At 59.9% G+C, this 13,616-nt stretch overlaps 4 protein-coding genes across 4 annotated transcripts; 2 read left to right on the plus strand and 2 right to left on the minus strand.

Moving 5' to 3' along the window:
• Positions 1-2,638: 2,638 nt before the first annotated feature.
• Positions 2,639-3,969, plus strand: PLICBS_004939 (uncharacterized protein; the record flags this gene model as incomplete). Its single annotated transcript, XM_018325674.2, has 3 exons — positions 2,639-2,771; positions 2,826-3,022; positions 3,073-3,969. The coding sequence occupies 3 exons, from the start codon at positions 2,639-2,641 to the stop codon at positions 3,967-3,969; spliced, it is 1,227 nt and encodes a 408-aa protein (XP_018175426.2).
• A 735-nt stretch (positions 3,970-4,704) lies between these two features.
• PLICBS_004940 (uncharacterized protein) lies at positions 4,705-5,520 on the minus strand (the record flags this gene model as incomplete). The annotated part of the gene is made up of 3 exons (XM_018325673.1): positions 4,705-4,998; positions 5,142-5,272; positions 5,388-5,520. The coding sequence occupies 3 exons, from the start codon at positions 5,518-5,520 to the stop codon at positions 4,705-4,707; spliced, it is 558 nt and encodes a 185-aa protein (XP_018175425.1).
• Positions 5,521-7,573: 2,053 nt separating this feature from the next.
• On the plus strand, positions 7,574-8,462 carry PLICBS_004941 (uncharacterized protein; the record flags this gene model as incomplete). The annotated part of the gene is made up of 2 exons (XM_018325672.2): positions 7,574-7,943; positions 8,080-8,462. 2 exons carry the CDS (start codon positions 7,574-7,576, stop codon positions 8,460-8,462), a joined length of 753 nt encoding a protein of 250 aa, XP_018175424.2.
• A 633-nt stretch (positions 8,463-9,095) lies between these two features.
• Positions 9,096-10,889, minus strand: PLICBS_004942 (uncharacterized protein; the record flags this gene model as incomplete). Its single annotated transcript, XM_018325671.2, has 1 exon — positions 9,096-10,889. One exon carries the CDS (start codon positions 10,887-10,889, stop codon positions 9,096-9,098), a length of 1,794 nt encoding a protein of 597 aa, XP_018175423.2.
• Between the last annotated feature and the right edge of the window lie 2,727 nt (positions 10,890-13,616).

Genomic DNA, 13,616 nt, shown 5'->3' on the forward strand with positions numbered 1-13,616 from the left:
CCGGAACAGGATGAGACCGGGACGGTGGCGGACAGCCTGGCAGCATGCGTCGGCCGGCAACTTAGTACTGTACGTACATACGTACGGAGTTTTAGCAACAGGGTTTGGCTGCAGCATCAAGTCATGGCCGATGCATGTGAAGCTGGCGTTTGGGCAAGCCACACACGGCGGCCAACGATTCCACAACGCCCAACCAAGGGCGGATAAAGGCGAAGCTTGGGTCAGAGATTGATTGAACTGATGAACGGGCCAACGACCCTGGACGGGAGTAGGCTTGGCTGGGCCCCGCAGCCGTCGATAGCTGGCCCGCAGTACTCGTACTTGCCCAGATTAGCGGCGCACCTGCTTCAACGACGGACTGCGATTGAGTGACGGGAGAGATCCATAAACGTAACGCGACGGGTCCTGATCCGTGCCGGCGCGCCTGGTTGCCGGGCTAGGCTGCAGAGAGACCGGGTTGTGGGCGCGAAGGGACTGCAGTACCGGTTAACGAGAGCAGAGGCGAGGTGACCTGCGACGTGTAGCTGCAAGGTAGGTACCGGATTAGATACTCGGCCAGTTGAGTGATGGCGTGCATCGCACGCCAAAAAATCCCTGTGGCCCCGTGTCCGAAGCCATTCGTTGATGTCATGTACGCCGCTCTAATAGTTGGTTCGCCCACTTCGTCCCTGGCCCTGCGGCTGCAGTTACAACTGTCGGTGTACTTTGTACTGGGCAAAGGACCGTCCGCGGGGACCACTACTCCGTGTTCTGTCCGTTCTGGTACTCGTAGGTCAGCGACCGCATTCTTCGCATCGTAGCGACCAGCAAACGTACCTTCAACACCTCAGCAGCCCCAATGGCGCCGCCCGCCCACATCAGCAGCATTCCGGGGCGACGGGACCTCGGGGACCCAGCAGGCGGCGGCATCGCAGAGCGCTGTCTCTCCCAGGTTGCTGGTGGGAGAGTGGAGGCCCGGCCACGGCGAGGGCCCGCCGGGCTGAGCCTCGCTGGCGCCATCCACGGCCACGGCGGATTCCAGGCGGACGCGCCGTCCCCATTGGGCCTGGCAGGTCTGGAACACACTGACTGGGCAGGTAGGTTTCGTGGAGTGAGGTGAGGTGAGCTGGAGGCGACGCTGGGGAGGGGTCCCGTCGATGACATGGATGGAGACGTCCACTGCCTGGGCCTGCCTGGGTGGGTGTGCGCGGTGGGCAAGGATGGATGGATCCCAAGGCGAGCTGGCGATTCGGGCAAGTTGGGCAGCTCAAGGTTGGGGTCGTCCAGGGGAGGAGCAGTAGCAAGAGGGGTGACGGGCCTTGCGGGCCCCCCGGTCCCCAGCTGCAGGTGCGACTTCCTAGCAGCAGCCCAGCAGGACAGGCGCTTGCCATGCCTCCACTGTATATCGGCGGGCCTCCACTGGCTGCGCGCCCATCTGATGCCTCCATGGGTCGAATGGATGGCGTGCACCCCACTGCAGTGGCGTCTTCCGGTCGCCCAGTGACTGGCCGGCCACTGGCTGGGCCTGCCAGGCGCCACAACCTTGTCCGTCGCCTTTATCTCGCCCTCCTGCGGGCTCGGCCTGGTGCAATCGCCCAGGCTATGCTCGCAACCCCAGGGAAAAAAAGGTTGTCTCGACGTTTAATACTGCCGTGCTCCCCGATCTTGGGGTCCGACCCTCCATCCCGTTTCCCTCGTCCGTGAATGCCCTTTCATTCCTTTCCTGTGCCCGCTGTCCTCCTCGACTGCCTACAAGGGTCCAGCATACCGCTGACAAAGGAATCCAATCGCCTGTCCCTGTCCCCGTCGGCGGCTGACAAAAACACACTGTCTGTCCAGGCCGCTCCCGCTGGACTGGCCGGTTCTGTTCCGATCTTCGCCCACGGTCAAAGAACGACGACGCCCTGCGCCTCGGCTTCTAGGCCGTCGCCCAGTCTCCCTTAAATACACCAAACGTCGGCCTTGTAGGTCACACCCGACCCGACCTCTCCAGGTTCATTGCCCGAGGGTGTCAGTCACCGTTGCTGCTGCACGTCTCCGCCCCAGCCAGGCCGCATCATCGACCCGCCAAGGCGCAATCTTGCAGGCCCCCGCCACGCCTGGCCGACCGACCGTTTTGCCAGGGACCACCATCCATCCCAGCCTGCAGACGATACGTCATTGCAATTGAACCAGCAATTCTGCCCGGCAATCCCCACGGCCTTGCCCTCTGGCATTGACACCTGTCGCCGAGCGGTGCTTCCGTCGAGCTGGTTTCCCCGGAGGCCTGCGTGACCCGGTCCTGAAACACTTCCCCACATCCGTGCCGCGGCATACTGGACAATGCAGCAAGCGACCAGTCCGCCTTACACTTGACAACGCCAAAGTATGAAATACGGCCAGCAATTGGAACAGGAATCGGTTCCAGAATGGAGCTTGCGTACGTTATCCCCCCAGTCTGCATCCATGTCGTCCGCTGGTGTGCTGTGTTGCCTCGGTTCTGCCGTGTGACGTCGGGGACGTTGCCGGTGGCGGCGCTCCAACGGCGGCCGGTTGATGCCAACAAGGCAAAATTCGCACAACGGTCGCTAACGTCAAGCCTGAACCTGCAGACAACCTCGACTACAACTCTCTCAAACATGAGATAAAGGTCCACACGACGCGCGACCAGGCCTCGGCCATGGCCATCCCCGGCCACCAGGACACTGCGCTGCGCAAGTTCGAGGATGGGCTCTTCGACGAGCTCGGCATGCAGCACGACCGCGTCGACATGTTCGTCACGAGCAAGGCCGACGAGATTTCGAGGCGGCTAGGTACGTCAATGGCCATCGATCCCCGAATCAAGTCGCGTGGCTGACCAGGGACAGAACACCTCAACGCCAGCATCCAGCGAAGCATCGCCAAACACTCTGCCGCAAGCGACCAGTCGTTCTCGCTCAAGCGCCAGCGACGATTCGCCAAGTACGAAAGAGAGCTGATGCGCTGCGGTGATGACATTCAGGCCCTGTCGCGTTTTGCCAACGCCCAGATTGTTGCTTTTCGAAAGATTCTCAAGAAGTACAGGGTACGTGAGCACGCCAACGTTGCGTTGACCATGATGCTGACGGCCTCTAGAAATGGACAGGTTCCACCACCCTGACCTCGCGCTTCAACGACGCCGTCCTGGGGAACCCAAAGAGCTTCACCAGGCGCGACTTCAGCCCCCTCCAAACGCGGTACGACGAGATCCTCTCGGAGCTTCGGTCAGCGGCGCCGGCCCTCAGCGACCCCGGCTCGCCGTCGTCGGACGAACAGCCGCTGCCCGAGCCGACAAGGCCTAGAACGACGCGAGTCAACTTCGACGCCCTGCCACCAGCACAGATGAGCTCTCAGGTCAAGTACTGGAACGAGTACGACGACGGTAGCGATGCTGGAGGTGCCGAAGACGACTATGCCATCTACATCAACCCGGAAGAGGACACGGGCTTTCCAGGCATGGCATACGTGCATGCCATCGTCTCGATGCCCTACGAAAAGGCAAAGCAGTGGTTTAGACATCGCCAGAGTGGCGAGCGGCGGCCCCTCCTCTCCACCGAGAGCACCAGCCAGAGCTACTCGTCGACGGCTGTCGATTCGGAAGAGGAGGGCTACGCCAGCTCCGACGGGTTTCCCTACCAGGGGTACACGACGCATTACGCACTGCCCAGCATCAGCGAACAAAAGGCCATGAGATACAGGGAAAGGTCGCTTCTGTGGGGCACAGTGGGTTGCTTCGTCGCATCGTTTGTCCTGCTAGGCATCGCGGGCATTCTCATCTCGACGGGCAAGCGAAAGCTCCGAGTCGAGGTGGACGCCGGCGTCACGGTCGGCGTCATGGTCAGTCTGTTTTGCGCCTGCACCGGTCTTGGCATGACGCTGTACCGCCAGGACCGGCTCTCGCTGGTGTACCGGCTCGCCGTGTGGAGCGGGTTCGTGGTCTCGTGCCTGCTCAACGGGATGCTTCTCGTGCTGGTGCTGGGCAACACGCCCTGAGGGTTGGATCTTTTTGTACATGTCAAATTTGCTCATGACCTAGCGACGGCGGACTGCTTTTGGTGCGGTGGTTTCATATATCTTTGTCGGCTTTTTGCTGTTGGAAATGCGGATGGATGGCGCACGACACGGATGACGATGCAGATAATGACGCTTTCACGAACGAGGAGGGGGGTGTTGGATACGGAGTAGACTGGCGAGGGACCTCGCGGTACATGGCTGGCATCCGGGCAGCGCCAACGACGACTAGCCCAGACTGTAGATTCGAGTGGATATACCTATTGACGAAGACTGTGACCAATACATGCTGTGTTTTGACATTTTTGTCTGTTGTCGTGCGGCGGTGATTCAGGGTCTGGGCTGCTTGCATCAGTTTGTCCCCAGCATAGCTTGTCGTATGTTCATCGCCATGGCTGAGATGCTTGCGTCACGTTGCCCCCTGGCATAGTCTGTACTCTCAAGTATGTTCATCGCCGCGAAGGCTGATTTTGAAAGAAAGTATGTACCAAGTGTAGCCCAAGACATTTGTACAGTTGTGCCGCAAGAAAGCCAGCCATCCCTTTTCTAAGACCAGATGCGAACCGTGTAAGCTTTTTGTACAAACCGACGCTCTAGACAAGCCTAGCCGAAAACCCCCCTCCACTCATCCATCCATCCATCCATCCAGGTCCCTGATATCGCCTTCCCCTCCCCAAACCCAGCAATGTTGTTTGGTAAGTGCACGCACGCCTTAGCTTAGCACTTGGGCGGCAGGGCGCCCTTGGTGGTCTTGACCTTGGAGAGCTTGACCTCGGCGGCGCGGCGGCGGACGAGGCCGGGCATGACCTTGCCGCCGGCGAGGCGCCACTTGGGGAGCTCGGCGGGGAGGACCTTTGCGGGGCTCTCGCCCTTGTTGAGGCGCTTGACGAGCTGGGAGCCCTGGGCGTTGCCGCAGCCGACGTTGAAGGCCCAGCTGACGAGGGCGCCGTACTGGTTCTCGTTGAGCTTGACCTTGTCGTTGGTGTACTTGGCGATGCAGTTTTGGAAGCCCTGGGCGGTTCGACGTTAGTTGGAGGTTGCCCTGACGGGGATTGGAGCAGGGGAAGGAGAGGAAGGATGGCTGGAAAAGACGGAGGTTGGGGGAATAGAGTGTGTGAGAGAGGAAGAGTGGAAGGGGAAGAGAAAAAACGTACGACAACGTCCTTCTGGAGGAGCTTGGTGGCCGTGTCCTTGGTCAGGGGGAACTTGTAGGGGACCTCCTTGCAGCCCTTGGACTTGCAGAGGTGGCCGTAGCCGACGGTGGGGAGGCCGATGGGGTCGGGCTCTGTTTTGAGTCAAAACCAGTCAGTTTTCGCGGCGTCACGGCAGCAGTTCATAATGGGGAGAGCATTGGAGGGAGAGGGCAGGAGATAGGAGCCAGAGAGGGAGAGAGAACGTACTGGGAGAGGCGACGAAGCCCTCAAACTCCTTGATGAGGTCGACCGTCTTGCCGTTGATGGCGGGGCCCTTGTTGCAGGCGCCCTGGACGGTGGCCGCGAGGGCGAGGAGCGTGGTGAGCGAGATCTGGACCATTTTGGCGGTGTGTTTGTTGTCTTTTGTCTTTGAACAGGAAGAGAGAGATAAAAAGAGGAGAAAGGAGAGAAGTTGTTGCTGTTGTTGTTGTCGATGAGCTTGTGTTGATGCTTCCAATTCTCATGAGTTCTCTCCCCTGTCCTTTATATACAATCTCTCGTCGCGGGAACCTTCAACGCCTTACCCGCGCCAAGGCCCGACCGCCATGGGTAATCCCAATCTCAAAATGGGCGTCGTCGCATTGACGGCGCTGGGGCCAGGAATAGCCCCATCAGACGGGCATGTTTGCCAAGGGCATTGTTTCCATGTCATCTCCATGCTTGCCCAAGAAGGACCCGGCTGTTGACTGTGGAGTTTTGATCATTGGAGAAAACAGTTGTTGTAGATGGACCGGGGGACCCCCCCGGGGCGGCTGAGCGAGCGGCCCCCGATCGTTGCTGCTTTGGGGCGCGCCGCAGATGTTGATCACCGGTAATACGCCCCTCGAGTTGGCCCGAAGGGCTGCCCAAACAGAGGCAGCCTCGTCGTTTCTGGCATGTTTCCCTCTTTGGTCCGCGATGGATGGCAATGTTCCCTGGGCTGTCCACTTCCAGCCTCTGTCAGGGCCAAGACATGGCTTGCATGCAGGGCAGGGCTTGTCAGGCTGAAGAGAGTCTTGGATGGTTTCCCAAAGGGTTATACAATGCGAGGCGCAAAACGGTGCAACCCCTCCCCCCAGTCAGCCACACACATACCCGCGTGGGTTCTAAATTAAGGCTACGCACACATGCATGCACTCTGCGCAAATTCAACCGCAGTGTGTGTGTGTGTGTGACTGTGCGTGTGCTTTCTTACCTGTGCCCGTCCCCGCTGCCGCGGATCAACCTCCACTCCCGAACGTGCGGCTGCCAAGATCTGTGATCTCTCTTCTTGAAGATGGGGGCGCGGGAGAGGCTGGGCGGAGCAGAGCTGGGCTGGATCTGAATCGCTTGCCGGCTTCTCAGGCACACAAGGCGACTTTCTCATCTATAAATAATTTTAAGCTTACTGCTAAGCACGTCGCATCGTTGTTCCTGCATCTACAGCGTGCCTATCACTCTTCTCTTCTGGGCCGTTTGGGTGCGAGTGAGGATAACGATCGCCGTTGTGGTGGGTTTGCCGGCTGGTGTTCGCGTGCCTGGTGTGGGTGTTCGTGGTCGCACCCTCAAAAAGCGTTTCCCGTCCCTGGCATATCATTCGTTTCCGCACATCGCCGCTTCTGCCTTCATCATCAACGAGCCTCCTCTCGTCTCCTGCTCTTTTCGCATGCAGCAAAGGGCGCGGCAGGACGCGCAGCCTGTTCGGGGCGGTTTAGTCTGGCACTCGCACGCCATCACGTTCAGCGTGTTAGTCACAGGTCTAGCGCCGCCGCCGCCGCCGCCGCAGCACTCCCATTCCCATTCCCATCCTCCCAAACCGGGAAAATGCCCTCCTCTGCCCGCGCGCGCCCTGCCGCCCCGGCCCGAGTCCTCCTTGCCCCAGCATTGGATGTGATGTGTGGGCCATTGGATCCATCCATCCTTCGGCGCCGACGGCGGGCGGCCCGAACGAACCTATCCACGGTCTCTGCCCCCCAACTGGGTGGTGAGATTGACTAAACGGGTAGACCGAGACTTCGGCGATGAGTCTTTCATGGTGCCGATTTTCGTCTCCGTGCCGTGCCGTGCATGCGATGAGTGAGTGAGTGGGTGTATCCGGCGTGGATTTCGCATATACATATCCGTCCGTCTTCAACAACACCACGGCTTGCTTTAACAAGTCTGTTAATTGGTCTTCTGCTTCATTGCCGTGAAGCAGCACCTTCTTCCGTTTGCTTTGAGAAGCAGTAATTGAGCGTTCTGACTGAATGCCCCGTCGTCGTCTCCCGTACCCAGCGACATTGCTGAGCCGGCGTCTGATTCCTCAACACCACAACCGCATCATTCTCCGCGCGATCACGACATCGCACCCACCTCTCCCGTCGCCAGCTCCGACTCCCGTCGCGGTCCAGCACGTCCCACCACCGCCACAGAGCCGCCCGGCAGCAGCAGCCATCATGACGACGACGACGACGACGACAATACCGGCGACTACGACGACGCCGCAGCACCGCACCGCCGGCCCCGTCGCCTGCCCGCCGGGGTACCACCTCCGCCGCGGCCTCAGCTCCGACGTCGACGCCGTCACGTCCCTCTACCGCGCCTCCTTCGGCCGCGACTCCCTCCTCGACGTCCTCTTCCCCACGCGCGACGCCCACCCGCGCGACTTCCACGCCCACATCTACCGCCACTTCCAGGCCCGGTGGTGGACCCTCGGCTGGGACCTCACCGTCCTCGTCGACGACGCCCTCGGCGTGCCCGTCGGCTTCACCTGGTGGCGCCGGCCCCTCGACCAGCTCTCCTTTGCCGAGCGCTGGCTCAGTCCGTGTGAGTGAGGCCCTCGCTAGTCAAAGGCCCAGCCAGGGCTTTTGCCATGTGCCCAGTCACACCTCGTCTATCCCCGACGTCTGCCGCGGTGTATGCACTATCACCAGACTAACATGATGTCGTCGGGAATCGCAAGACGCCTGGTTCGCCCCCCTCATGCGCCTCTACGTCCGCCTCAAGAACCGCCTCCTCCCGACGCGCATCCCCGCCGACTCCACCGCCGTCTTCACCCGCGTCTACGGCGAGATCGAGCCGCGCCTGCTCTGCTCCCCGCGCCGCCGCGCCGCCTGGTACCTCTCCACCATCGCCACCCTCCCCTCCCTCCAGGGCCGCGGCCTCGGCGGCGTCCTCCTGCGCCATGGCCTGCGCGCCGTCGACGACCGCGGCCTCGCCTGCTTCCTCGTCGGCGTCAGCGGCGTCGAGCCCTTTTACCGCAAGTACGGCTTCGAGGAGGTGGAGAGGGCAAACGTCGGCGAGCTGGCCGGCTGGGATGGCGGCGCCATCATGTTTAGGGAGTAGAGGCGAGTGTCAAAACATTGCTTGCTCTTCAGCGCCCGCATTCACGCCGTACGAATTAGAGACTGCCTGTCGCAGCCATCACCCTAGCAGATATAGATCATGCCCAACGGGGTCAGCTCCTGGAGAAAAGAAAAGGAAAATTAACTTGCAAAAGTCGTCCTGGTCCGTTTTTACTGTACATGCCAGCAGCAAAAGCTCCGTAAACCCCCTCTGTCCACGCCCATTCAAGTTCTAGTCGGGCTCATCATCGCCAAATCCTAGGTCCTCCAAGCTCAACATTGCTCGCCTCGTGCCTCGTTGCCAGACATGTCCCTTCATCGCGGCATCCTTCCCCGACTTCCAGATTATTAACGCCCCCCTGCCCCCACATGGCACCTGCAACGAAGAAAGAAAAGAACCATTTAACAAATGAGAGCGTGTCGCCTGCTCGGGCATCGTCCGTCATCCATGAGCGCAGTGGCTCTTTTCGCTGCAAGTTTGTCAAATCCGCCTGGTCACGGCAATTATTAGTGTACACTGAGGGAGGCATCGAGGCAATCCCTCCGCGTCGTCGGATCACTCCGTGCCCCGTCCACATCTGTTGACGGCGTCGAGTGTCCCAAGCTTCGTATCCCGAACCCGAACTACATTGGTCTAGACATCGGGGGTTGTGCGGTTGTCGCCAGCCGCAGCCGACGAGTTGACCGAGCCGTATGCGGCGGCCGCGCGCGGGCTGGCAGTCTGCATGTGAGTGGCCTGGCTGTGGCCGGGCGAACGCTGCAGCATCTGCTGTCGGGGCGCAAATGCCTGGCCGTACTCGTGGGGCCAGGGGCGACCGGCGTTGTAGCCCGAGGCTGCCCAGCGGTCGCCGGCAGCAAGGCTCTGTGGGCTGCGAGAGCTGATGCTGTACATCGCTTCAGGCATCTCCCTGCGGATGAAGCTTGCCTGATCACCAGTTCCGGAACTGGAGGGGCGGGTGGGTGTTGGCGTGTTTCGACTAGCGAGGCTGTACGCACTCGACGAACGGTGATGAGATGGTCGGGCAGACACGTGGCTGTTGAGTCCGGCCCCATGAGCTCGTCCGACCAGAGCAGATTGCTGCAGCCCGGCAGAGCTCGGGACACGAGAGCTGATCGATGGAAGCGCCGTCTGGGGGCCTCCGCCGACATGGTTGGGGGCGTATCTAACACCCTCTGAACCGTAGGCGGCGGCGGTGCCGCGGTGGAAGACGTCGCCCATTGCGTGGCCGTGGTGTTCGAAGGGCGACTGCATGAATTGGTGGAAGTCTCCATGGGTCCGGGCCTGGCCATACCCCATGGGGCTCATCTTAGGGACGACATGCGGGGCGCGAGGCGGAAACATGGCCCTTCCGTACCCGTCTCCGTAGGCGGGCATCATGTAGCCGTGAGCGGACTGGGAGTGATGAGGGTCCGACGAGTCCTGAGTCCCGTAGTAGGGCAAGCGGCTGCTGGTCTTACCGATGCGCGCACGCTTGCCAGAATGGATAAGCAGGTCGCCAACCTCTTCACCCTCCTCGTGCTCATCCGAGAAGACGTCGCCACTGGTTGGGTCCTGTCGGAACGGGCCGGGCAAGTCGAGGGCCTTTCTCTTGGGCGTCTTCGAGCCGCTCTCCTGGCGTCGAGCTCTGACAGGCTTAGACGACGTGCCAGTCTCGCCGTCGACGATGTCGGGCAGGAACTCAATCTCCGGTACGGTGCTCAGGCTGCCCCTCTCGATCTCTTGGTGTAGGCGCTCGGCAATGTCAAGCATCTTCTCCGTGGTGTAGCCGTCGCCAAGCAGCTGAATGATCCATTCCGGGACGGCACTGCCTCCCTGACTCGTCATGGTGTCGTCGTCGCCTTCATCGCCGGCTCCCTTGCCGCTGTCCAGGCGATTCTGCTCGCGCTTCCGGAGAGACAAGGTCCACTGCTTGATGCATGGGCCGCTGCCTTTGGCCTTGTTGGCTTCGCTCCAGCGTTGGAGCCGCACGATCTGCACCTTGACGAGCTCCATCTGGTTGCTCGGGTACGTGCGTGCGTTTCGATAGCGGATTCTCTGGTAGTGCTTGCGGCAGTAGTACACCCAGACGTCCTTGGGGATTTTTAGCGTGCACGACTTGTTGCGGCCGAACAGGTGCGAGATGGCCTTGCGCAGCTGCGAGCCGGTGTCGCAGTTGGCCACAAACATGCAGCGAGGCGCTTCCGGGGCACCCGCTGAAAAGTCGATGTCGTCGTCAATCAGAGTAAAGGAGCGAGGGATAGAGGTGAGGCCGCCACCCGCACTGTTGAGCGGCGAGCTGGGCACGGTCCGGGGTCCTTGGCCTGTCGCCCTCTCTGGCTCAACATGTCCCGGAGTCGCCATATTTGCCTCTTCAGGCCGACCGAGAGCAGCCTGAGAGACTGAGGCGACCTCTCGCGGCACGGGCGAGCTGGTGGCGGACATGGCCATGGTCTGGTGTGGCGGCGGCAACAGACCTGGGTATGTTGGCGTGGAAGTGTGCGGCAACAGCAATGGTGTAGATGCCGGGGCAAAGTCGGGAGCAGAAGTTGCTCTTTTGTGAAGCCTCGCGTTGGCGAAGAGATGGGCCGCACGGCTGAAGGGTTGGCTGGATAGAGAGGTCCTGTCAGCTCTTGGTCTAGTTGAGGACGCCGCAAAATAGCAGGTGTGGATAGCGACAATGCCGCGGAGGTGTGGTTGACGGGTCTGATCAACAATAAAAGACAATCGCGGCTCTGGAGTGAGAGAAGGAGAACGATCTGGAACGGGTGAATGCTCGAGTGCAAAACCCAAGTCCAGGTAGACTCGTCTGGGGGGGGAATAAGTAGGTGCGGTCCAGGAATGAACGGTGGTGATGCAGCATCGAGTTGAAGAACATCAGGCCAGACTCAGTAAGCACTGCGCTCACCGATCATTTCTGGCTGGAGGAATTGTGCCATTCATCCGAAGCTCGACATCCGCCCTGAAAGGACGCATGGCTGCCTTGAATCACGCGAGTATCGACTGCCTCTCAGCTCGCTTATTGCCTCCGCCTGCCTCTCTCTGTCGTCTCGATGCCGATGAAAAGGGCATCTTTGAGATCGGTGCAGAGCAAGCTGGCGTTTGTGGCCAGAAGCACCGCAGAAACAATGGGGAGTGACAGCGTCGTGAAACAAGCGTCGAGGGAAAGCCCTCCCGCCATATTTACGTCCGATCCAATAACACAATGACGGACAATAAAGGCGGATGCGACAAAGGAAATGAGCATACGTACCATGGGCTCCCAGCAACAGTCGGGTGGTTGCGGGATGGTGTTTTCATGAGCAAAACTGCGTCAGACGGGCTGCCTGGCCGCTCCAGTTCGTCGCTCTCGCGATGCTCCGGCAGTCGATGCCCCGATGTAGCGGAGGAGGAACTTTGGGCGTGAAGCCGGCGCGGCGGATTTGCTGCGTCTTCGCTCTCGCCGCCTTTCGACTCAAAGATGGGCCGATCTGCGAGCGATGATCCAAGGCTTGGAGGTCCGCCCACCGTCGTCACGGACGAGATTCGGGAATGTGATTTCGACTGCCACGAGCTGTAGGATGAAAGACTGCTGCTACTATCGGAGAACTTGTGCCTTGAAGGCACGTTTCTATCGTTCTCGTGAAGGCGTTCGTCTCCGGATTCGACCCTGATTTCGTCAGTTACATGGGTTTGACAGTCGAGAGTCGGAGTTTGAAAGTGCTGTGCATCAGCTTCCCGCGAATGGAATTTATGGAGTTGACGCATGGTCGCCCATACACACCTTCTTTCACAGGTCGCTGCTCGCCGGCTGCCTGGGTCGGTTGTGGCCGCGCTGTTCAGTGACTGAGTTAGCTTGACGTTCCCGGCGCACTCGCATTCGTCAACTCGCGCTTCGACGCACCGAACCAGCTCTGGTCTGGGGAGAAACCCCATTTCTCTCGGAGGAACCACATCCGAGTCTATGGAGCCGTTTCTAGAATGCATGCTTGTCCCAGGCGTTAAGTCGTATGAAGCATCTGAGTCGAACTGCTCGCTGATTGACGTAGAAGTTGAACGCAGTTTTGGGGCGATTTGTAGGGGCAGAGAATATCCTCCCGCGCTCCATGGCGTGCGTCCCCTGATATGTGCCGCCTCGCCGTAATTAGGTGGTGGAGTTGTCTCTGGAGAAGGTGTTGGGAGCGCTGTTGATGGCAATGTCGAGCTCCCTCGCGCGGTCGACGGCGGCGTTGACTCCCGGCTAAATGCCTTGCGGCCGCTCGATCCAGATGACTGGTTGAGTAATGAAGTCACGTCCATAGCACCAAACGAACTTCAGGTTGTGAAGCTCCGAGTCACGCTGCAAATCCGATGTAGAGACCGTTGCTCTGCAAGGCGTATGGCGTGCAAGTGGGTAGGATGATTGAAGTCGATAGGGCGTCCAAGATCGCAGCCAGAACTAACACGTTGCTCCACGCGGGTAGATCGCAAGTAGGTGTAGCTTTGACACGGTGAGATACTACACCCCCGGGCAGTGGTCTCGTCTGGAGTATCCGATGTAGATGCGGAGGTGCTCGTAGCTTTATGGTCTGTAGCAGAAAAGACGAAGTGACATGGAATCGATCCGCCGGCCGAAAGAGCAGAGCTGCTGAAGATACTGGCAACAAGTGGGCCAGTTGCACTGACAAGCTGCTGATCCGAGCAGATCGAAACAGCCGAAACACCCGTTGGCCTGTGACGTCCAGGTTGGCAGTGAGAGGGGCCAGCGGGTACGTCGAGCAGTGTCTGGTTGCCCGAAGGAGACGCTGTCGAGCCTTTGATGGTCCGAGCAAGATCAAGACAGGAAGCTCTCCACCATGAACTCTTTAGTGAGCTCTGAAACAGAACATCCGTGGCTGTGTCGATTCGGCAACAGGTGGGCCGTCTTCTGCTCCTGTCTGTTGTCTGCACGGCCGGGTGCCTATTTTTGTCTCGAGTGAAGACGGGCTGCGACTGGCGTCTTCGACTATGAGGGGGTCGAACGTATCATGAGACAACCCCGTGCGTCAGTGTGCTAAACGACCGACGACGGGCCAAGTGCCGCTTATAAATGAAAGGGGAAACTTTGGCTCCTTGGGGCAGAACGAGCAACGAAAAACAGCGGCAAGAACTAGTGTTGGTAGAGCGTGCGTACTATGGTGTCCGTGCTACCGATGCCATCGCCAGGAAAGTGGATGCAGC

The sequence above is a fragment of the Purpureocillium lilacinum genome, assembly GCF_023168085.1.
Source record: "Purpureocillium lilacinum CBS 284.36 DNA, scaffold_3, whole genome shotgun sequence".
NCBI lineage: Eukaryota > Fungi > Ascomycota > Sordariomycetes > Hypocreales > Ophiocordycipitaceae > Purpureocillium > Purpureocillium lilacinum.